This window comes from Beta vulgaris, chromosome 5 (genome assembly GCF_026745355.1).
Source record: "Beta vulgaris subsp. vulgaris cultivar EL10 chromosome 5, EL10.2, whole genome shotgun sequence".
In the NCBI taxonomy this organism is placed as follows: Eukaryota; Viridiplantae; Streptophyta; class Magnoliopsida; order Caryophyllales; family Amaranthaceae; genus Beta; species Beta vulgaris.
The window spans coordinates 3,233,924-3,258,477 of record NC_079206.1 but is presented as its reverse complement, the minus strand read 5'-3'; the positions used below and the strand labels follow the sequence as shown (position 1 = coordinate 3,258,477).

General features: G+C 32.4%; 1 protein-coding gene across 1 annotated transcript; it reads left to right on the top strand.

Moving 5' to 3' along the window:
• The first annotated feature begins 7,861 nt into the window (after positions 1-7,861).
• On the top strand, positions 7,862-23,758 carry LOC104892228 (respiratory burst oxidase homolog protein A). Its single transcript, XM_010678094.4, has 14 exons — positions 7,862-8,960; positions 9,061-9,220; positions 11,764-11,812; positions 14,136-14,249; positions 18,171-18,593; positions 20,039-20,422; positions 20,520-20,615; positions 20,750-20,865; positions 21,242-21,409; positions 21,496-21,655; positions 21,861-22,028; positions 22,109-22,237; positions 22,412-22,490; positions 23,053-23,758. Exons 1-14 carry the CDS (start codon positions 8,273-8,275, stop codon positions 23,160-23,162), a joined length of 2,844 nt encoding a protein of 947 aa, XP_010676396.2. The 5' UTR covers positions 7,862-8,272; the 3' UTR covers positions 23,163-23,758.
• The last annotated feature ends 796 nt before the right edge of the window (positions 23,759-24,554 follow it).

The following is a 24,554-nucleotide window of genomic DNA, read 5'->3' as shown; positions in this document are numbered from 1 at the left end:
AACGACATCTATTATAGATATTAAAGAAAAACAATATACAATTAAATAAGGTTAAATCAAATTAACTTCGTCTTTGCAAAACTATAATGAATCAGATCGAGCAATACAGTGCATCCCCCTTGTATTTGCTGAATCTAACATCAATTGATGAGTATCATTCTGACATAGTTTAGGAAGAGCATTTTTGATCGAGTTGTGTTTACCGCATTCGAGATCCCAATATATCTTCATGTTGAGTCTTGAACTTCAATCAATAAGAATAATTTCTCATACCCAAAAACAAAAAAAATCACACTCACAACTCCCATAGGGGAGAAGGAGATCTCCACAACAGAGACTAAAAGTCTCATAACAGGGTTTGAAGAAATCTCATAAAGAGATATTAATTTATTCAACAAAACAAGAAAATGAACTAAAAATTGAAAATAAAAGGGGAAAATGAGGCTTACCATGGATGAAACCATTCATGGCAGCCCCTAAATGATGAAAAAGGAGTAGTGGAGGCTAGGGTTTTAGAGGGAAAAAAAGAAAGGGGGAGACTAGGGTGTTAAGGAATTATATACTTTTAGTTTTTCTTTTAGATAATTAGTTATTACTTGTTCGTTATGATATTACTTTGAAATACATTGTGAGACTACACCCTACACGAATTAGTGGATATGATGTACCTATTCCCTATAATTTGTTATAAATTGTATGTGGTATAATCAATTCTTCTGAGTCAACTAATTTTTTTAGAAATTATTTTTACTTTTCATTAATTCCCAAACTTTTCCTATTTTTTCAGGTTATAGGAGAGTTGTATTGACACGTAACATGGTGATTGCAATAGAAAATTCCCACAAGTCAATTGATAATTAGCACCAAGTGATACATAATCTAATATGATACTCGCTCCCTCCGTTTCAAAATAAAAGGCATGTACGATGTTCGAGGTCGAACTTTAACTGTTAATTACTATTAATTATGTTGATAGAGCTTTTAAAAAATAATGTAATTATAGTATTTTTCAAGACGAATCCAACGGTAGAATTTTTATAATTTTTTATTTATCGTAGTTGAGAGATATTTGTGGTCAAAGCAAATTTTCGTAGTTTAAAACCCTTATTCTTGAGGTTGACTACTCAAAAATTAGAGATGGCCTCTGGTGCGGGCTGGGTGGGATGAGATCGGACCGTGAAATTCACGGTTTAGGTAGGCTGGTCCACGGGCCGAAAAATCTTAGCTCACACCGGTCTGTTACCGGTTTTCACGGTTCGGGAGGCAGTTCTGGCGGTTCGTGGGCCTTGCGGACTGGCGGTCTAGCGAGCCAACATGAGAAAATTTTTTAAAAAAATATATATAATCATTTCTTATTGTTACATAAAACCATTAATATTAATTAAAATATATACAATTATTAATATTAATGAATAATTTCATTATTTTTGAATTTGATTGAATTATAATATATGCAATTTGATTAAAATATATACAATTTGATTCAAAAATATACGCAATTTTGTTGAATAATTACTTGGGTTGGGTTGGTCTGATTCATGGGTTGGACTGGACCGCTTTCGTGGGTTGGGATCAAAATATCTGGCCCACGATCCACCCACCAATTTCACTGTTCAAGTTTGGCTGGATCGTACTTTTCGCGGGCTCAACCCACCCTACTTAAGAAATGGGTTGAGCTCGATGGGCTGGATTGACTACACTGTTGGTCATGTCTACTTAAAACTCTATAATCATTTAAGGCAGGGCCGTCTTGAAGATTTTGGGACCCCGGTTCTAACTTGAAAATTGGGCCGAAATTTATAGAAAATAAAGATGAAGGTTAGAGTTCTAAAGTTGGAACGTTAGAAATCTAAAGATAAATCATTGACAAATTTATTAAGGATGGGAAACAAAGGTGATTTCTTTAAATATGAGGTAAAATTTTCAAAATAATATATTTTGGGGCCTTTATAATTTTGGGGGCCCTGTGCTATTGGACTCCTTGCACACCCTCATCTACCCCTTTGATATGATTAAAGGGATGGAAAGTGTGAATCCTCTCCTTTTGGGAAAATAGTGCAGGATATTATCTTCATTGCTTGTCAGTGCTCTTTGATTAGTTTCTCGTATGCGCATGTAAGAAGAAGTGGCAATGTAGTAGCTCACAATCTAGCTAAGCTTAGTTTTTCTCTCAGGGTTTTTAGAGTGTGGCTGAAAGAAGTGCCACCTGATATTGTTAGCTCGTTATTGCATACATTGTTGATTGATTAATAAATTCTATTTTTCCTGAAAAAAAAAATATCGCAAAACATGAATGTTTTATATTTTGAAACAGAGGAAATACGACTATTAATATATTTATGTATATATATATATATGGAAATTGGAAATTGGAGAATAGCAATCAGAAACTGAACATTCCAATATCAAAAGCAAATTATTTCTTTTAAGTTATCCTAAACGTCAGATGCAATTGTATGATCTCCCACAATAAAAAGGAAAAATATCAAACTCTAATGATTTATTTTATAAATTACCAATCCGTTATATCACCCCCAAAAAGTCAAACACTTATTGCAAATAAAAAGGTAGAAAATAATGTAATCCATAATATGACTTGCCAACTACCTTATAATTTTTTCTTTTCTGAAGAACTATCTCATCTATATATCTATATAAACCTAGAAAAATGAGTTGAGTTGTCATCTATTTAGACATCAATGCCATGTGTCATGCCCACAATCATTCTTCATTTTATTTTGCCACGTGTCATGGCTTTGTCCATATGCCACATTCTTATACCAATTGATTTCGTTTGATTTGTATGCATTGAATTGAAAGATTTAGGCTGAATTTGTAGAAGGAAATATGATGATTATATATGGTATGCAATCAACGTATGATCATATAGCATACAGATATAGATTAGGTAGTATTGCAATCATCTTGAATGATTTTGTTTCTGTATATATAATTAACTTATTGACCAATTTAAATTCTAATTAACAAATTTAAGGAATATATATATATAACAGCTGAACTGAACTGAACTGAACTTATCAAAGCTGAACTGAACTGAACTTATCGGAGCTGAACTGAACTGAACTTATCGGAGCTGAACTGAACTGAACTGAATTGAACTGAACTGAACTGAATTGAATTGAATTGAATTGAATTGAATTGAATTATATTACATTGAAATAAATTGAATGTAATAAATATATAAATAATATTTTAAACAATAATAATATGAATATTAAATAATAATAATGATAATGATAAGTAATAATAATGAATAATAATAATAGTAGTATTTTGAATATTTTTAAATGATAGATATAAATAAATAATATTAATAATCATAAATTAATAATAATAATAATAATTAATGATACTAATGATAATTAATAATAATTATTTTATATTATTTGTATTAATATATTAATACTTGACGATGTATATAATAACAATAATATCTAAGAAGTAAATTAATATTACTATTTTAATAATTAGATTTAATAATTTAAAAATATTTAGTAATAAAAATAATGATTGGGTTGGACCGCGATTTGATTGGTTTATGGGCTAAAAAAAGTGGGTTTATGCTTTGACCTAAACCATGTTCCTCCTAATAATAATAGTAATAATAATTAGTAAAGCTATAATAAAAAAAATATATAGAAACAACAATAATAATAATAATACTTAATAGTAATGATATATATTTAAAAAGTAATAATAATAATAATAGTAATTAGTAAAATAAATTATACAAACATAATAATAATAATATTTAACAAAATGGTTATAAAAGAATAGAGCTGAACTGAACTGAACTGAACTGGACTTATTGGAGCTGAACTGAACTGAACTTACTGGAGCTGAACTGAACTGAACTGAACTTATTAGAGCTGAACTGAACTGAACTGAAAATAAGCTGGGGAGAACAGGCCCTAAGTCATATTTGCCTACGTGTTGAGTTGCCATTAAATTTGCTACGTGTCATCCTCCCAAAAAAAAAAACTGCCACATGTAAGAAATTCAGAATGAATGTCCATGTGTCGCTTGCTAATTCTCACTTCCCTTGATTGCACAATGCCATAATCAGCCCCTCACTTAACGTCAAAAGATTGAATTATTATAGGTAATGAAATCAAATCCTTCTATAAATTCATAGTGTAAATATTCATAATATACTTTTGGTTGTCAAATGCTTAGTCTTCGTATATTTAAATTCATAGTGTAAATATTCATAATATACTTTCGATCAATGCACATATTTAAATTCTAAGAATCGCCAAAATTGATATCAGTTAATTGGGAGGGTGTTGTTCTTGATTCCGGAAACTTTCATCATATTGCAACTTTTTCACTCCATTTGCATAGCTTCTCACTCCTAACCCAACCAAATAAAAAATATGGAATCAATCTAAGTATCTACCCATATATTTATAGGAAGAGGAAACGGAAACTACGAACCCGTAACTTCATTCTCATTCAATATGGCTAAGGGCATATCTAAACTAATTCCAAGAGCAGTCACTCAATAATTAAGAAAGAAAAATCAACAATGATCATCATACAAAGATCAATCATGAATTATTTAGAGTTTTCTTCTTATATTGCCTAACGATCAATTATACAACGTTTTAGCATGTATGCAATCTTTCGCTTTAGTTAGATAGTATTAGAAGAAAGTAGTGATATGAATGCTAAATTGATCTTAATGATCTAAAATAAATGATCAATCAATTAAAAATATACTTATACTACCTAATGATAAAATAGAATATGAGTTAATGTCATCCCTTCGTCTACAAACCTGATCATTACACACAATATAATTAATGTAGTAAGTTTTCTAGATGAGTCATTATTTGAGCACTAGCAACTTCAATCCCTTTTCTTTTATTGGGTCAAATGCAAGTGATAGTATTTCAATTATGGGTCTATATGATGCAAATCATATTTGGGTAAGTAGGCTTTTGGTTCGGCAGTTGGGGTGAGATTAAGGACAAGGCAGTTTGGGTCGAAAAATTCAAATCGATTAGTTTTGCGAAATGTATGGGTAAGATACTATATACGGCGGTTTTTGTCTGGGTGAAACGATGAGAATATGTAATTTGGGTGTATATAAGCAGTTAGGAACTTATTTGAAAATTCATATGGAACATGGTTAGTTTTTTTCAAATATTTAGTTTTTAATAATTCAATTTTTTTTTTCAAATCTACGTATAGCCTATTTTGTAGCTAGACTCGAACGTTTTATAAGAAAAAAAATTTGATGGGCGTAAATACTATTTAAATCCTCATACCTTGATAACGATATCGAGTATTATTTAAAATTAAATAAAAATATAGTGATTTATATCTTTGTTATTGGAAATTAGTTAACTATGTATCTTATAAAGTTTATAAATGTAATACTTCATGTGCTACCATATAAATGCACCATTTTCCACTATGGAAATTTTCACTATACATGTACCATTTTCCTATTCAGTAACTTTTCATAAAATAGTACTAATAAATAATACATACGGGTCATAAGCCAGTTCTAATCAACAAAAAACTTTTCATGCACTTTATTATGACATTAGCTACATCAGTTACTAAACGCACGGGTCATGAGCCAGTTCTAAAAAATATTTTAATACATGATATAGTTATAAAAACTTAAGTCATGAACTAACATCCAGACCATGATTTTAAGAGAACATCATATAATCTTGAGTTTATAAAATAAAGTATTCCCGTGCATTTTGGTGTATTTTTTTTTTGTTTCATTTACATATTTATAGATGTATAAGATTTTTAAAGTTTAAAATGTTGTAATAAAGAATTTTTTATATATCATAAAATATAATTTACATTTTATATTCTTTCAACCTTATATAAATGAATTCTAATATATTATGTTTCAATAAATTTTGAACATAAACAACAATTTAATATAAATAAAACAATTTCGTACATTATGTGCAAGTCCAAATCATATCTATATAGCACTTCCCGTGCATTTTTGCACGGGTTAAAAGCTAGTATTTACATATAATTGGTCGAATTTCTTAAATTGTTGCTAGATAGGATCGGAGTAGAAGATACTGCTAACTTCTACTCACAATCGCCTACTTTTGATGATTGAAACGAGTAGTTTTTAGGTCTGGGTAAGTAATTATAATTTTTATTTATTAATATATTACTTTAACATTATAACACCAAACATTACTTGATTTAGTGGTTAAGACATTAATATATTAACTTGAAGTCATGAGATCAAATTTTATAAGGATGAGGAGCTAGCTCATCATGTGGTAGAGCACTCCCCTTTGATCTCTGAGGTCAGGGATTCGATCCTTACCCCCAACATTATGTTGGGGTAGCTGCTAATGGATAGCATCACGTGGAACAATATCTTGATTAGGAATGCTTTTAATATATTAGTATAGATTCCTTTTGTTCCCTTACTAAAACCCTAGTCCATTTAAATGTTATATTACCACTTTTTTTTTTTGCATAATAATTACTACTTCTTATGTTGAAAGCATTTGACATAATTTGACTTTTGCATTATTCACATACATTTTCCTTTCACTGTACTTTGTGATGTCTACATAACGAAAACATAGTCACGTGGAATATTGTTAGATTCTCCACATATACTTCTTGTAATTTCTAAAGCAATTACATCAAAGTTGTTCAACTTATTCAATTTAATCAGTCTTGCCCTGTTAAAGTATGGACTAGATTGGAGATTGATCACTATTTGTTTAATGTGAATAAAACTATTTATTGACTTATTGTACATGAATATGAACGAGAACTATAATATTGAATTCACTTTGTCTCGCTAAAGTAACAATCATATTTTATCAAATATTGATGAGTCTTGTCGAGAGAAGTTAATAATTTATTAAAATTGTATATGAATATGAACGAAAATAATAAGATTTAATGCAATTAGTTTACCTTTCCTAACAAACTCGTTAGATCGGAGCTTGATCACTCTTCTTATTGTTTAATTGTATATGACCAATGCTTATGTGAATACAAACGAATATTATTTGATCGAATTTATTGGATTTAACTAATTGTATATAAATATGAATGAAAATAATAATACTACATTTATTGAATTTAATGAGTCTCACCCTCCTAACAAACTTAATCAGTCTCATTCTCCTAACAAACTTAATTAATCAGTCTAGCCCCTGTAACAAATTTTTGTAATAGTGATGTTGATCACTTTTAAATGATTCACCTAAATTGTATAATTGGTGATGTATGTAACAATTTCTTAAATAAAACTAATTATTTATAATGAAGACATATAAAAATATAAGTTAATTATTTAATTAGTATAAAAAAGCTATAAATAAGTAATTTATGGTTATAAACTTATTAAACACATTAAAATAACCCAAATTGAAACTCTTGCACTGATATGGAAGCGAGACGATGGTAATATTACGTCGAAATAATTTTAAGTGGCAACATAATTTTCCACCTTATTCAAATTGTATTTTAGAACTTTAGATTGTTTTTACAAAATCACATTTGGTTTTTCTAGTAACAACCTCTTACTCATACTAAGTTTAATCGTAAACATGCTAGCACTTAATAAAATTATCAGTGTAACCTTTTTTTTTTTTTTTTTGAGGGGAATTATCAGTGTAATCTTTTTTTTTTTTTAGAGGTTACACTGATAATTCCCCTCAAAAAAAAAAAAAAAACCCAAATTTATCTTACCACGAGTTTTCGAGAAAAGGTCCAAAATAAAATAAAATAAAATAAAATATGTGTATGATATCATCTCTCGAGTGTCGACTCTGCAAATAGCCAAGTATAAGTATATATAGATGCAGTTTAAAACCCAAAAATTTATGACAACCCAAATTCTATTTTTGTAAAAAACCTTTTTCAGTTTCAAATAATTCCTTATAGTCTTTTCCTTCTTTCTAGTTTCTCCCTCCCTTTTCGTCTTTCTGTTTTCTCACTCTCATCCGCGTTACCACTTACCACCATCATCCACCCATGCCCACAATCCCACTCACCAATAAAGAGAATAAACACCATAAAATCATACTCACTACCACTTTTCATCCTTTCATTTCTCTCTTTCTCTCTCATCATCATCATCATCATCTCCTCACTTTTTACTCCGTTTTTTGCATCCATTTTCTCATTCTCCGACTCGTTTTAACAAGAATTATTCAATGGTGAATCAATTTTCTGGAATTAGTTGTTGAAAAATCTGTTTTGACTTTTTGTTTTTGTTTTGTAAAAACTAAAAATGAGAGGATATTCGAGGCATGAATTACGCCGGTGGGCGTCCGATAACATTCGAACACCAGCTCCGGCGATAAGCGCCGGATCTTCGCCGAGAAGTGACGTCACTGCGTCGGGATATTCAACTCCACCTTCAAACGCCGAAGAATTCGTCGAAGTAACCCTAGACATCGAAGACGACGAAACTATCATTCTCCGAAGCGTCGAGCCGGCGAACACAATTTCTCCGGCACCGGCGTCGCTAAATGTCGATTCATCGGCTACTCATAATTCTCTCTCCTCCTTCGATATTCCTCCTACATCGTCGTCTTCATCTCGTACGCCGGCGATTCGTCGAACGACGTCGTCTAGTAGTCGTATACGGCAATTCTCACATGAGCTTAAAGCGGAAATCAGTAGAGCGAAACAATCATTCTCTGCTCAATTGACGAAACGTTTCTCTGGAAAGTTCTTGAGTAACTCGCCTTCTATGAAAGGTTCTGACTCCGGAGTTGACCCGGCGATTGCAGCGAGGAATCGTCGTAAACAGCTGGCGCAACTCAATCGAACTCGTTCTGGTGCTAAACGAGCTTTGAAAGGGCTTAGATTCATTAGTAGTAAAGGAAATGCAACTTGGAGTGAAGTTGAGAATAATTTCAAGAAGCTTGCTAAAGATGAATTTCTATATCGAATCGATTTCGCTGAATGCATTGGTAGAATGAATTTTTATTCATATAAATTGAAATTAATCGATTTCGATATGATTTTTGAGTTTAAGTTTTAATAATCTGATTATGTAATTGTGGATTTTAGGTATGTTGAATTCCAAGGAATTCGCGTTAGAAATGTTTGATGCGTTGAGCAGGAGGAGAAGATTGAAGGTGGAGAAGATTAGTAAGGATGAATTGTATGAGTATTGGTCTCAGATTACAGATCAAAGTTTCGATTCTCGTCTGCAGATCTTCTTCGACATGTACGTATTCATTTTCATTAATTAATTAGTCTTTTAAATGATTGATTTGTTGTAATTAGTTTCATTAAATTATTATAGTTATTGCTTAATGATTTATGAGTTTATGACTTATGAGTGAGTGAAGCTAATTATTGGCCTATTAAGTACAATTCCAACATTGGGCTTATCACTCATGCATATGGTGGAGTATTATTGTGCTCTTTGAGGAGTTTATGGTGTATTGGTTGGTTCCCCACTTCCCCGTGCTAAAATGACTAAATTGTCTTGTTTTTTTTTTTTTTTTTTTTTTTTTTTTTTTTTCTCTCAAGTTGACCATATTTCAAGTACTCTTTTCATTTCGATTTAGTTGTGATATTTTTTAAATTTCGGGCTACTAGGCAATTTTTAGAGAGGAGAGAAATAGAGAAAGAAAATAAAAGGATTTCATGTGATAGGAGAGAGATGGAGAGAAGTTATTATCCAAAATAAAAGCGTTACAACTAAATTGAAACTTCTAAAAATAGAAAGTGTCATAACTAAATTGAAACGGAGGAAATAATATAGTTATACCTTGATAAATTTGGATATTTCTTATATGAGTGTCACTCAGCTCTAATACTTATTCCTGTAAAAAAAAAAAAAGCTCTAATACTTCTTGGCCCTTGGATAATGGCAATATTTTGATTTTTGCAATATTTATATTGGAATGTTTGCAACATACTTCATTCGTTCTTTATAAATGTTATACTTGCAGAGTAATTACTATTCACCACTTAGCCTTGTTTAATTATTATTCCTTATGTATAAGAAATATATAGTCTAGTGATGCCTTTTTTGATTCATTTGCATGCGATAAAAATTACTATGTATTTAATTACGGGATAAATCGAGTAGTCACTCCAATTTGACTTTTACGTTTGGAAATAAAATTTGACTATTAATATTCTTAATTATCTATAGTAAAAACGCCAAAAAATATGATATTTTGAATATATATATAGTCACACAAATCCAATAAAGTTGAACTAATAACAATTTCTATATAAATGAGTTAAAATCATGGTCAAAGTATTGAAGTGTTAATACTTAATAGTACAAAAGTCGAATAGGAAAAACTACTCTCTTAGTTGTTTCACTTTGACTTTTGTACTATTTTCATATTGTAACCCACTTTATTAAGACATTGTTTGATTCGTCTCAATGTATATCTTTATAATCAACTTTTTATAATTTTTATTAATTGATAATAAAAGTTATAAATAATTGAAGTTAATATTCAAAATTCGACTTTATGTGGTTAATTGTTAAATATTCGCTGATTCAAGTATGCAGTACTTTTGTTCCTTGTTAGTTATTTCTCTACTACTATTCCCTACTTCCCTATAGTGTGCTTACCACTTGTGACATTCTTTGAACTTATATTTGTAAGAATTGTAACTAGGTAACATTCAAATTATGCCCAGTTTGTCTTTTTTTTTTTAATATTTTTGGGCATCAATAATTAAACACTAATTTTTTGAGAATTATACAACAATTTATATTGATTAGCAAAGATCAATCCCCTCAAAAAATAAATTAAAAATAAAAAAATAAACAAAGATCTATTTTCTATGCTAATATACTACGAGACCTCTATTTAGAGTTTCAAGGCAATGAAAACATAATCTTGATATGTTAGGAGGAAAATTTAAGATCAAAAACTTATTTTAGTCGCTTCTGTTTTACTCCTTATATGGGTTTTTCCCCTATATGAAGTCACCTTTTTTCATTCAAGATAAGAGTTTAGATAGGAAAATAATTCATTTTTTTGTTTGCTTCTAAGTATGTCCAACATCGAGTATTCGAGTGGAGTACATAAAAGAGACTGCAAACGAATCAAGACACTGGCATTCATTCTTTTCTGAAATTCTAATGTATGAGTATATATCTTATTATAAAAAACAACTTATGTATTAATTTAACGTTGAAAGAATTAACAAAGATTAAATTTAAGCATGAAAATTATGCTCAACAGCTTATGCATATGAGATTAAGATATGATTAGTAATTGAGAGAATCATTAGTCTGTGCCACCTATGAAACTGAGAAATAATGTTAAATTACATATCGTACTTATTTCATTTATATATTCAAATCTTCCTTCAATTGCTGGCGTAACAATCCTTGTGATATTTTATATATTTTAATTTAACTTGTAATTGGTAAGACATTTAATTAATTTAGCTTTCCAAGGGTGACTTAAACCTGAACTATTCTTTAGGTACTACTCCCTCCGTCCATAACATAGTGCTTGTTTCTTTTTTACATGGTTTCCAAGACGTAACTTTGACCTTTAATATCTTCAATTCCGTAGTAATAAAAAATATAAAAAGTTGATATTATGAAACTACACATTGAGACGAATATAACAAGATCCCACATGAATATGTTTTTTTTTTATATATACAAATGAGAATATTCGGTCAAAGATTTTAAAGTTTGACCCATCAAAAATGAAGTAGGTACTGTATTATGGGACAGAAGAGAGTAAATTTTTGATAGTTCTCATTACATTTCTTTTGTAGGGTGGATAAAAATGATGATGGGCGCCTGACCGAAGAAGAAGTTAAAGAGGTAAATATTTTCATTTATTTTTTAAGTTTACATGTTTTGTTAGATGAAGATGAAAAGTAATGCTATCGGAACCTCTTATAAGTTAATCCGGTCTGGGTTTATACGCAGATATTTTGAAAGTAGAGGAATGATAAAGAAAAACCTTCTCCCCAAATTCCCCTAATCGAGATTAAAACCCCCAACTTCAATATAAATTTTTTTTTACTACTGGGTTAAGCTTAATTTGCTCAATGTCATAACTAATTGAGGCCTTGTTTGGTTGTATATAGGAAGTCATACTTCATAGGAAGTTATTTTTCCTATGTATTCGAAATTCCTAGGAAGTGTAAAATTGTGTTTGGTTGATATGGGAAGCTCTACTTACCTAGGGGGACCTAGGTAAGTAACTTCCTCCATTTTGGAGGAAGTAGAACTTCCTAGAATGCAAATTCCCATGATTTTGCCAACCAAACAATTTCATATACTTCTACTTCCTAAAAATTTGCACTTCTCATGATTTGTTTTGTAAACCAAACAAGGCCTGAGTATGTTGTCCATGCATGAAAGTAGGACACAATATGTCATGTGTGGACGACCTAAAATTAATCTTGCGCTGACTACTTCGCGCCTGTCAAGTGTCAACTCAGCAAATGTGCATGGTAATCAGGTAATGTATATGATAGAGAGGGTCAGCGAAACGATGGTCGGTTTACATGATAGGCGTACTTTTTTTTTAATTTTTTCTAGTTAATAATTGCGGGTTAGGCCGTTTTTGGTGGCTAGGATTGAGCATAGAGTTTCAAAGGAAAGATCCAACAACTCCAATTACAAACGGGATATTATTGGGTAGATGTTAAGCTTCATTTCTTTATTTAATATCTTCTGAGACTTTCCTCATGTGTTACGCTTCCCATGTTCTGTAGCATCCTATACTATTCTATCATCATATGCGGAGATTTCGTGCTCATTTCTTTGGTTGATGAATTATATGGGATTGTGCTTGCCAAGTTTAGGCAATCAAGGCTCATAAATCTTACGTAATCGCTATGATAATGCTTATCTTAGATGATAATAGACAAAAAAAATCGATAGATTGTAGTCATATTACTTCAAACAAAAGTCATACGTGATTTTTAATATATAGTATTATCATAAAATTATAATTACACTTTAACATAGTAAGTATGCATCCGAAATTATTTTATCGTGTTATATTGTCGCACTAACCAATTTATGTTGCACAGTTGTACTTGTATAAGGTTGATAAGTTGAAATAGAGAATTTTGTCAAATCCCCAAGGTTAAAACTTAAGAAGCGATCTGATTATCTCTATTATATAAGCCAAGGGAGGAGGTGTGGTGTCCTCTTTTGAAGTGACTAAAATACCCTTAATGATTTAATTAATGGAATGAAAAAAATTACAAAAGCAAATCATTTAAAAATCTTCATTCCAACTTGTCATTTAAAACAAGTTTAAAATGGTATATGGATCAAATACTTCAATCAAAAATTAAATAGACAAAATATTTATACCTTATTAAAAAAGATGCCATACATAACGTGCACATGAAAAGTCTGAACATTCACTACCTTTGGATATTCAGTTAAACCAACTCATTATTTTGTTCTTTCTGTTCAATATTCATTCACAAAAAATTAATGTTAACAATCACTCACAACCTTTTTATTTTTTTACATTAGCGAATTAATATATCTAAACTCATCTAACTGTTGAATTTTTCACATTTAAGTTTAATCATAAGTAAAGTATGAATGGAGTATCTAATAGAATAACAAACTTTGAAATTAACGCACGCATCGCGTGCACATAAAAGCTAGTAATTTTCAAATAGAAGGGAAATGCAAAATATAATTCTTGTGTAATGTTATAGTTAGTTGATTGTATACTCCAATCTTAACTATATATGTCTCTTCCCAAAATTTGTTGATTTAGTTCCTTTATTGGAAGTGTTGGAGACTTGGAGTTGGTAAACTAGGTGGGAGGCCGTCAACGAATTGTTTAGAATATTCTATCTTATTGAAGCTAAAACACGTCATTGGTAAAATTTTCTCAAGTTTGCCTCATCCTAACGCATTTTATACGGTTAGGTAGGTTGCTGATGACGATATATGTCCAATCGCATTGAAAAATCACAAAAGTTAAATTGCTTGAATATTTGAAACAAATTTCTTAATTGTTATGCTTATACTAATTACTAATATAATATAGAAATTCTAAAAGTCGTTACTAATGAACACAAACTTTTGTTCTTTTCAGCTACATAAGTTTTTTTTTTTCTTTTTTTTACTATTGGAGCTAAAATTCTTTTACAATGTCGTGTAGATCATAACGTTAAGTGCATCAGCTAATAAGTTGTCAAGATTAAAAGATCAAGCTGAGGAATATGCAGCTTTAATCATGGAAGAACTAGATCCAGAAGGGCTTGGATATATTGAGGTACTGCTATTTTCTCCAATTTATTCCATGGTTGTAACTTTTTTGTCACCATCTATCGGATATACATGATCTCGTGGTTGCTTGAATGATACTTAGTTGCAAACTTGCAACATTTTGACTTTTGCACTAATTATGTGTTTTAATCGGAAATTTTGTGACTAATATATAATACAATTTTAGTATGTAAGTTGTTAGTTTGATCTTGATATATATTACAAGATTTCAACTTTTTTTAATATCATAAATAGATAAATAGAGATAGTAATGACCAAAGTTGTGCATTACAAGCGTAAAGTGTAAAGTGTAAAGTCAAAGCATTACAACTATTCGAAAATAGAGGGTGCATATTGCAATAATTAGGGGTGTGCACAAACCGGTCCCTGATCCGAACCGGAGATTTCGGTCCGATCCTCGGTCCACAAAAATTCCCGATTCCGGGTTTCTGGTCCGGTCCGGACTGGTTGGACCAGAATTTCTATTATTTTAGCAAAAAAAAATTTATATGTTAAAAAAAGTTTTAAAAGGCAGAAAATTAGAAATTTGAAAACCTACTATTTATTACTTTAGGATTATTGTTATTAAAAATATAATTTTAATATATCTAATTTATAAATATATTAAATAAAATAAAAAATATATATTCCGGTCCAATCAGTCCAAGACCAGACTCGACCGGAAAAATTCCAATCCGCTCCTGTCCAAGAAAAGACAAATTCTGGTCCACCGATCCAACCGGTTCCGGTCCGATGCAGTCCGGTCCCGTGCACACCCCTAGCTATAATATCCCTAGCGAGCATAACACAACCATATATGGTTGCTTGTTGGAAATTTCATTGAATCCATCGTGTCGAGTGCCCCATCAACTATAGATTGGTTGAAATTAAAACCATTTAGGTTGAAAATCATAATACTAGTACCTACTCCCGCCGTTTCCTAAAGATCTTTCTTGTTACTGTTTCTATAGATACCAAGGAAGATTCATTTGTGTGGGGTGTGGGGTGGGTAAAGACGTAAAGTAGGAGAGAGAGAGGGGTTAAATTAAATAAACAAATAAAAAGGGGTTAAAGTAGGAGAGAGAAAGGGAGTAAAATTGAATTAATAATGTAATGGTAGACCATATGATAGAGACATGAGAGGATCAAAAGGGAAAAAAAAACTTCCAAATAAGGAATAAAGTAAAAGAGGGAAGATCTTTTGGAAACGTATTTAAACGGAAAGAGGGAAGATCTTTAGGAAACGGATGGAGTAAAATAGTAAACCAAATACCTATTACAAGCCAAACAACTAAGAAGAAGTGCAAATAACAAGAAATGTTAAATTGAAAATCAATCGACCAAAATAACCATGAGCGGCAAGTTTTATAAGTTTCTTCCTGTTGATAAAATCTATAACCTTCATTAGCAAATTCATTATATGTGATTTTCTGATCAAATTAAAAATTACCAAGAAAAGATAGTTAAACAAGTATAACAAGTATTTTTTTTTATCATTACAACTCTTTATCCTATGAATCCACAAGCCAAACTTTAACCCAGAATCCAGATGAAACCAAACTTGTTACTTGGACTTTGTTAGAAAACAACTTCGTTTTCTTCCTCAAAAGGTAGTTATTTTCGAAAGTAGGTATAAAAAAGGTAATATAAACAAACTTCACTTTGGAAAAGAAAATAATTATAGTGTCAAATTTGTTGCTTGGAACTTAAAATGCTATATAGCTCTTGAAAAAGAATGTCATTTTAACACATTTCTTATAATCATGATTAAGAGCTTTTCATAAATAAAAATGATGCGATCTTAAAAAATGGAAGTGGAAGTCAACTTAAGAGACAGACGCACATTTGACATTAGCACACTAGTACTTTTATACTTCCTGGAAGTCGTTGTTACTCTTTACATACTTCCTCCGTTTCTTTTTACTCGCTACACTTTTCATTATGGGAAGTTTCACATTACTTGTTACACTTCTTTTTTGGGCAATAAACTCTCTTTATCTCTCTCATCCCACATGGGTCCCTTTTCTTTTTTACTCTCTACCTCTCTCTTCTCCAAAAATTGCGTAGGAGTCCGTGAAATGAGAAGTGTAACGAGTAAAAAAAAACGGATGAAGTATATGAAAGCATGATCTAAATTGCGGACTAAACAGCCTTGCAGGACGGTTGTTGGCGTGAAATTGAAACCCGTTTCACGGATTAAACACAAAACCCAATTTATACGATCCACTTTATTACTTTATTTACTCCCCCCACATTTTGTGGTATTCTGTCTATTATTATTTATTAAGCAGTCCGTGACTCTTACCGTCAGACGACCTCGCCTCTCTTTTATTTTCTTTTGCGTTGTGACTTTTTTTACCTCCCTTTTTCTACACACGCCGTAGTTGGTTTAATTTCCGTAAAGTTTTCAACAAAGAAAATTAAACATATTTGTTTGGGAGTATTAACTCCCCCCTCCAGGCCTCCACTATACCGTCTATAGTCTATACTATTAAGTTGATAGCCTTAAAATCTTAAATGCTCCATTTCGAGAAAAAAATTTAGAGATCAAGGACGATCCTTGGATTCGATGGTATTGTTTCTTATCTTCTAAATGGGAGTAAAATATTTCAATGTTGGAGGAGGGGGGGTTTGGGGTTTGTTGGGCCTTTGGATGAATGACCCTGTGTGACGATAGCCAAGAGGAAATTATTCTTAGCACGGTTTCTTGAAAGGAGGCCCAAAAACAAAAGAAATTATTTTAGAGACTCGATACATCACATTGTATGACTTCTTGGATTTAATGGTATGACTTCTTATCTCGTACATGGTAGACCAATTTCAAATCTTGGTAGAAGTAGAAAATTTCAATGTTTGTACGACGACACCTAGAGAATGGTTTTTTTTTGTAACATTTAAAACTTAAAAGTGACTTGGGAAAATTTGATTTTATTTACAGCTTTAAGTCCATAAACCAAACTAATGAAATGTAACTCAAATAAAGCGTCCGGAGCATTGTTTGGGCTCAACAACTAGTTGCTATGGCTCAAAGCTATTATACGTTTTGCTTAGGAAGTAGAAGTAGTTATCACTTTGGCTTTTGAAGGCCACCAAATCTTCATCTACATTGATAACCTACTGCCGGTCCATTAAGTAGCTATCCATGATTCCATATTTCCTTGATAAAGAGAATTCGCAAAAAAAATTCCAATATATAAGATAAAACATAGTCATGTGGGCCTTGTTTGATTCGTCTCATTGCGGAAATCAAACTTTTAATTTTTTTTACTAATATGTAGATAAAATAATAATGATACTACACATGCATCGGAAAACGTGCATTGAAGTAATGAAAAATCTATTAAGAGACGGAGGGTGAATATATATATACACATTTATTTCATTTGTGAAGTAATGTTCCAATATGACTTTCACAATCCGCCAATAGTCAAACTAACTATTAATATCTTTAGTGATCTAGTTCTCCTTTCGTTTTCGAAAATTATTCCTACTTTGACCAATTTTCTCTCACAAAAAATTCCAAATAGAAAAAGTAAAAGAAAACGGAGGGAGTAGTAAATATTAGATTGATATTATGAATATATTATATTGTGAAAATCCAATATTACCTCGTAACCTTTGTATTCCTACATTAGTAAAATTAAAATATTTTCAAAGTAGATATGTGAATTGTCAAAAGAAAAACATCTATTGGCAAACCAAGGGAATGTACTTTTTAAATTGACACAAGTACACCTATGTACATGTCTCTCCCACGTGCAGATCCGACACTTAATAGTTGCTAGTTTGTTACCCATCAAGGCATCCCTCCATCATGGAATGTAGACTAAATATTGTTAGGTTCTGGTACACCGCACTAAAGCTCAAATAAATGCACAAGATCAGGTTTCTGTTTCTATACTGATATATTGTTTGCCTAAAAATGCAGTTGTGGCAATTGGAGACACTTTTGTTGCAAAAAGACACGTACTTGAGCTACAGTCAGGCACTAAGCTATACAAGCCAAGCTTTAAGCCAAAATTTACATGGACTTAGATATAAGAGCCCAATGCAAAGGATGAGAACAAAAATGTTCTACTTTCTACAAGATAATTGGAAGAGGATTTGGGTTTTAAGTCTTTGGATTTTGATTATGATCGGCTTGTTCTTATGGAAGTTCTTTCAGTATAAAAACAAAGCCGCATTCCAAGTTATGGGTTACTGCCTTACTACAGCTAAAGGTGCAGCTGAGATTTTAAAGTTGAATATGGCTCTGATACTGTTTCCAGTATGTAGGAACACCATAACTTGGATTAGGTCCACCAGGCTGGCTTATATTGTGCCCTTTGACGACAATATCAACTTTCACAAGGTATACCTACTACACTTTGCCTTTTTTATATGCTTATCTTATACGTTTCTTTTTGTGGGCCCCTTTCAATTATACTTTCTGATGTGAAAGTCAGCACCATTGTTTTGACCTTTTTCATATTAGTATGTATACTTAAATTGTTGGTGACCATTTGTATGCTGCATGAGTTTCCTCGCCCTAGGTGGGAACCTAATGAGATGTATTGGGTAGTTAATGGTATAATGTAACTTCAAAGAAACAAGTTAGTTTAGTTGGCAGGTCCTTTTGCCCTTGGCAATTTGGCAGCATGACATGGGTAAAATGTAAGGATGTTGCACAGGGAAAGATTAGTGACTGCCTTTACTAGCTTAAAACTCCCTTTGCTGTAAATAGGGTCACAAATTTCTATTTTAAACTGTTTCAAAATAATAAGCTACTTTCTAGACTTAGTCACTCATTTTTGGTTGTTGTATAATACATTAGTAGTTTAGTACCCTTAATGGTATCAAAAGAAAAGAGAGAATATATGAGCATGAGGGAGTATTAAGGATCGAATAGTCAAGAATGATTATGGTATATTTCCTTAAATCTTAGAAGAATATACTCTCATTCAGATGGCGGCCTATCATTTTGGAAGGGAAAGAGTACCAAAACATCAACTTAAAGATTCTAGCTGTAAAGAGAGAAAATAGGGTTAGGGGGAGAATAAGATCTTCTGAATGGTTCTTGGTTATTTTAGCATTTAGTTGTATGTCTAAAACTTCGATAATGTGATCAAGCATTTAGACTAAAGAAATTTACAGTTCATCATACTAGTGAAATTAAAATTGAAATCTTGCATTATGCTTGTGGGAAAGAGTTGTTTGCTGATTCTTCTTGAAAATTCAATGTTACTGCCTCCAGCTTGACCTTATCACAATGTAATCGTATAATTTCATATTGCAACTGTTGATTATATCTCTGCAATTTTGTTAGATTCTGAAGATTCATGATGCCAATAAATTGACATTTATTGTTCTTGATTGACTTGTGGTTGACACTGCCAGTTCTTATCATTGCTACTTGAGTACTTAGCCATACTTTGAATGATCGTATGTATTTTGTCATCTCGTCATTAAGCCTTTATGTCATCTTTATTTGTATGCTTTTAATAGAAGAAAGAGCTAATGTCTTTGAGCAGTGGCATAGTAAGAAATAGATGTTATAACTGCGGCTTGCATCTCTTGTCCTGTACTGATAACCTTACAGGCCTACCATGTTAAAATTCCAGCAGACCTGTTCAGTGACTTTTCCTTCATCTGAACTCCTTAAGCAACTGTTTTGATGAATCTGCTTGAAATGTTCTTAGGGTGGTTAAGCATTGAGGGGTATTATTAGCTCACATGGCAAGTCTTGTAGTTCATATCCAAATGCTCTTAATTTCTCCATGTATTTGTCTTGTAAATTTTTACTGTTGAATTATGCAGACAATTGCTGCAGCTATTGTGGTTGGTGTCATCCTTCATGCCGGGAACCATCTAGCATGTGATTTTCCAAGACTGGAGAGGTCATCACCACAAGACTATGCTCGCTACTTGAGTGACTTTGGTACACCAAAACCCACATATGGAGAAATAGTGCGAAGTATTGAGGGTATAACAGGAGTCATTATGGTCGTTTTGATGGCAATTGCTTTTGTTCTGGCAACTCGATATTTTAGACGTGGCCTAATAAAGCTGCCTAAGCCTTTTGATAGACTCACAGGATATAATGCCTTCTGGTATTCACACCACCTTCTGGTCATTGTCTATATTTGTTTGTTCATCCATGGGATAAAGCTTTATCTTGTCAAGAAATGGTACAAAATGACGGTAGTTTTTCTGTGACCATTCTTCCATTTACTTTTCCTTTCATTTCATTCACTCTTATTATTCTGTACTAATTACCTAGTGATTTGTATGATTGCAGACATGGATGTATATCGCTATTCCGGTTTTGATTTATGCCGGGGAAAGGACTCTAAGATTCTTTCGATCTGGATTATACTCTGTCCGTCTTTTGAAGGTTAGATTAACTGTTGTTTACTGCTGTTTTACGAAAGCTAACTGTGGCATTAAAAATTGCTGCTTGCATCAACATTTAGGATATTAGATTCCGGAAGCGATAACTTGTCTTCCTTTATATTCTCGTCAATTTAGGTGGCAATTTATCCAGGAAATGTTCTTACACTGCAAATGTCAAAGCCATCGCAATTTCGGTACAAAAGTGGACAGTACATGTTTGTGCAGTGCCCTGCTGTTTCCCCCTTCGAATGGTAAGCAAATACTAATATCTCTTCAACTCCCAATTGTTTTTGGTGGATGTTTCTTTCTTTCCAGGATAATTTTATCTCATTTTGCACTCCAGATCACAGTAAGAATGCTACATTAATCTTTTGGAAAAGGTGTATAAAAATGTTCCATGATGTATATAACTGGCTTTCAGTAGTTAGTATCAAGATGTGAAGTTTCTAGTCTTGGGCTTAGAAATATCATAGCTTCAACCTAAGTGTTTTTCTATTCTAACATAGTATGTGGCAAATGTGGAAAATGGACATGTTTCTTTCTGTGACATTTATGTGAGAATATCCTTTTAAGGTTCTTTTTTTTTGGGGATATAAACTTTTGTATTTCATCATGACCGTCTTCTAGGCACCCATTTTCAATTACTTCTGCTCCTGAAGATAATTTCCTCAGTATCCATGTCCGCAAGCTTGGTGACTGGACACATGAACTACAGAAGGTATTTGGAGATGCTTGTGAGGAACCTGTACCTGGAAGGAGTGGACTTCTTAGAGCTGATGAAACGACAAAGAAAAGGTCATTGCTAAACTGCTACTTTTCTTGATCTTAACTTGTTATTGTAAGAGATTATAAGTAATCTGAGATTCAATTCTTTGTTTCAGTTTGCCAAAGTTGCTGATAGACGGGCCATATGGTGCTCCAGCACAAGATTACCGTAAATATGATGTTCTTCTCCTTGTTGGTCTTGGTATTGGAGCAACACCATTCATTAGTATCCTGAAGGATCTGCTTAACAACATAGTCAAAAAGGAGGAGGAGGAAGTGCGTACTTTCTGATCTCTAAGCTTAAAGGCATTGTATAACAAAATTTCTCTAATACTTGAGAAGTCCCAAGTCCCTCAATGTTCCCACCTCTAGTATATGTTCTTCAAGTCCATAATGGCATTATTGCATAATTTGACCCCTCATCATTTACGCAAGTGTGATAGCCAATTTTGACATATGCTGTCTACTTTTTAATTATCAGGAAAAGGCTGCCGATCTTTACCCTGTACCAGATCTCAATGATATCTCCCCAAAGCAAAAGAAGCCCTTGAGGACCACAAATGCCTACTTCTACTGGGTAACTAAGGAACAAGGATCATTTGATTGGTTCAGAGGGGTCATGAATGAAGTTGCTGAGCTTGATCAGAGGGTAAATCTGACAACCCAAAGTTCCATTTCATTTCTATTGAACTTTAGTAGTGGTCTTATGAGTTTGCTGGTTTTTGGCAGGGTGTGATTGAAATGCACAACTACTTGACCAGTGTATACGAGGAAGGAGATGCACGCTCAGCACTAATCACTATGGTGGCAGCACTCAACCATGCCAAAAATGGGGTAGATATTGTTTCTGGCACCAAGGTATATACAATATCATGCCATTTTCTCAATATTTTCTAGTATCTTGCTGTTAAGCAATGTTCCCCTTGCCTGTTTTTTAGTTACTCACTTACTCCTGCTGCCTCAGACAATGTTTGTCAGATCTTGTTTGTGATTCTAAATGTTAACTTCCCCTAATGTTCATTTTTCTGACAGGTCCGTACCCATTTCGCAAGGCCGAATTGGAAAAAGGTTCTATCTAAGATAGGTTCCAAGCATGCAAATGCTAGAATAGGTGAGCTGGCAGAATTTTGAGAGAGCATTTCTTATTTATTTTTTCTTTTTGATTTAAACTTTGAACTGTTTTGATGGGGCGAAATCTGAACTTCAAGCTTGAACATATGTAAGCACGACCTTTCTGGTAAATTGAGAAACTCAATTTCGGATGTACCTGATCTATGGGATTAAGGATTATGTGGATGCCAGATAACTAAGTTGGTAAAGTCTTATGCTTTATGTGACAAACTGTGGCATCAAATCCTGTCTACATCACTCTGTGAACCAAAATACTTCCTCCGTTCCATAATAAGTTAAATACTTCTCTCTTTTATGTGAGAGTTTTTTTAGAGAAGTGTTTCACTTATTATGGAACGGAGGAAGTATCATACAATGGACCCAATTTTTGGGATTAGGGCTTTGTCCTTGTTGTTGAAGGATATGTTTATAAGATCAAGTAGCTAGCCAATTAGGAGGGTGCTCATATGAGTTCAAGCTCTTAACAACTCTTTCATTCTTAAGTAGGAGTAAAATTTTGACCTGACTTCGGTCATTGATGATTGCTTGAATCTTGGGAGCAGGTGTTTTCTACTGTGGTGCACCAATCTTGGCCAAAGAATTGAAGGTACTATGCAATGAGTACAATCAAAGAGGTACAACAAAGTTTGAATTCCACAAGGAGAACTTCTAAGAAGTCTCCCAAGTGATGTTACCTTCCACTTCTTCAGCAATATTTATACGCCTCGGCCCTTCCTGCTTCTACCAGAGGATCAGAATTCAGAACATACATATACCTTTTACTTTTTTCTTTATCCTAAATTATATGAAGTAGATACAAAGGAAGAACAAGAAAAGTAAAGAGGCAAAGATAACACTGAGAAGATAGAATTATGTACAGTCTTGAATAGGGCTGGAAGTATAAGGGAAGATGTATTGATTCCCCTTGTATCTTTCTAGTTTCTTTTCTAATTTTTTTAAAATTTTGATGATTTTCATGATCAATATATGCCAAGTATTTAGTAGCAAATATAGGGATTGGTTGGACTACCAGAGAAATGGGAATGTAAATAAATCATGTGGTCAAGTGAATGGAAATTTGAAGCTGAATCGTGTGAGATATCTGCAAGTAAGCTACAGAATTTGTACAAGTTTGGCTTACCATAGCTATTGCATCAAGTTGTAGAAAAGGAAAGTGATGTTTTATGCGGGTGTAGATGAGGCACAATTTTGGAGACAAACACAGTTGAAAGGATTATATATGTGGGTTTATACCACTTTTGTTGTTAACATTTTTGCTACCCCTTTTTTTTGTCTTCCATGAATAATTATGTGTCTTATGAGCGCCTAGAAATCAGAATGTTCCTCTGAGTGCTAATTCAGTGACAGATATGTAAATGGTACAAGAAAGATGTAGTTAATAATAGTGCACCTATTTTCTCATGAATTTCTCTGTTCTTCTGTTCTTCTATTCTGTACTAGATAATTGTTCTAATTAGGGTTTAAAACAAAAAAATTAGGGTTAATGACTTACGACAGTTAACGCTGTTAGTCGTTAAAGGTATTTGAGAGTAACACGTGAATTATTATTTAAACTTAGGGGTATTATGTGTATTTTGAAAACTGGGAGGGGACCACGTTAATTTTTTGGAAACTCGGGGGTACTTGGTGAAAAAATTGTATAAAACAATATCATAATCAGATTAACTTTTGTACTTTTGTACTTTTGCATGTTGTATTATATTTTACACTAGCTATTATAATATTTTCTAACCAGAGTCCGTGCATTTTGGCCCCCTGGAGGTGGCCGAGTGCAAAACCATCCATATACCACATATAGTCTCACAAATGTGATAATTGAGTTGGATCTGGACGTGGTCACGACAAGGTTAACAAGAGCCGCTTTGTTCTTTTCAGACCTGAACACTATACTAGGTGGTGTTCTTGAGACGTGTAATGATTTTAATTCCATTAGTTTTGTTCATGTTAAAAGAGATGGGAATATTGTTGGCCATAATCTTGTTAGAGTTGTGTAGTTTGGAGTGAAACAAGTTTGGGAAAATCATTGTCCTAAAAATGTAGCTCT

Bases quoted from the DNA above. Each gene is read 5' to 3' on its own strand.
- LOC104892228 (XM_010678094.4), top strand. From the start codon at position 8,273: ATGAGAGGATATTCGAGGCATGAATTACGCCGGTGGGCGTCCGATAAC. The intron at 20,423-20,519 runs GTAGTTTTTCTG...GTATGATTGCAG, and splicing joins AGAAATGGTACAAAATGACG to ACATGGATGTATATCGCTAT. The intron at 20,616-20,749 runs GTTAGATTAACT...TCGTCAATTTAG, and splicing joins ACTCTGTCCGTCTTTTGAAG to GTGGCAATTTATCCAGGAAA.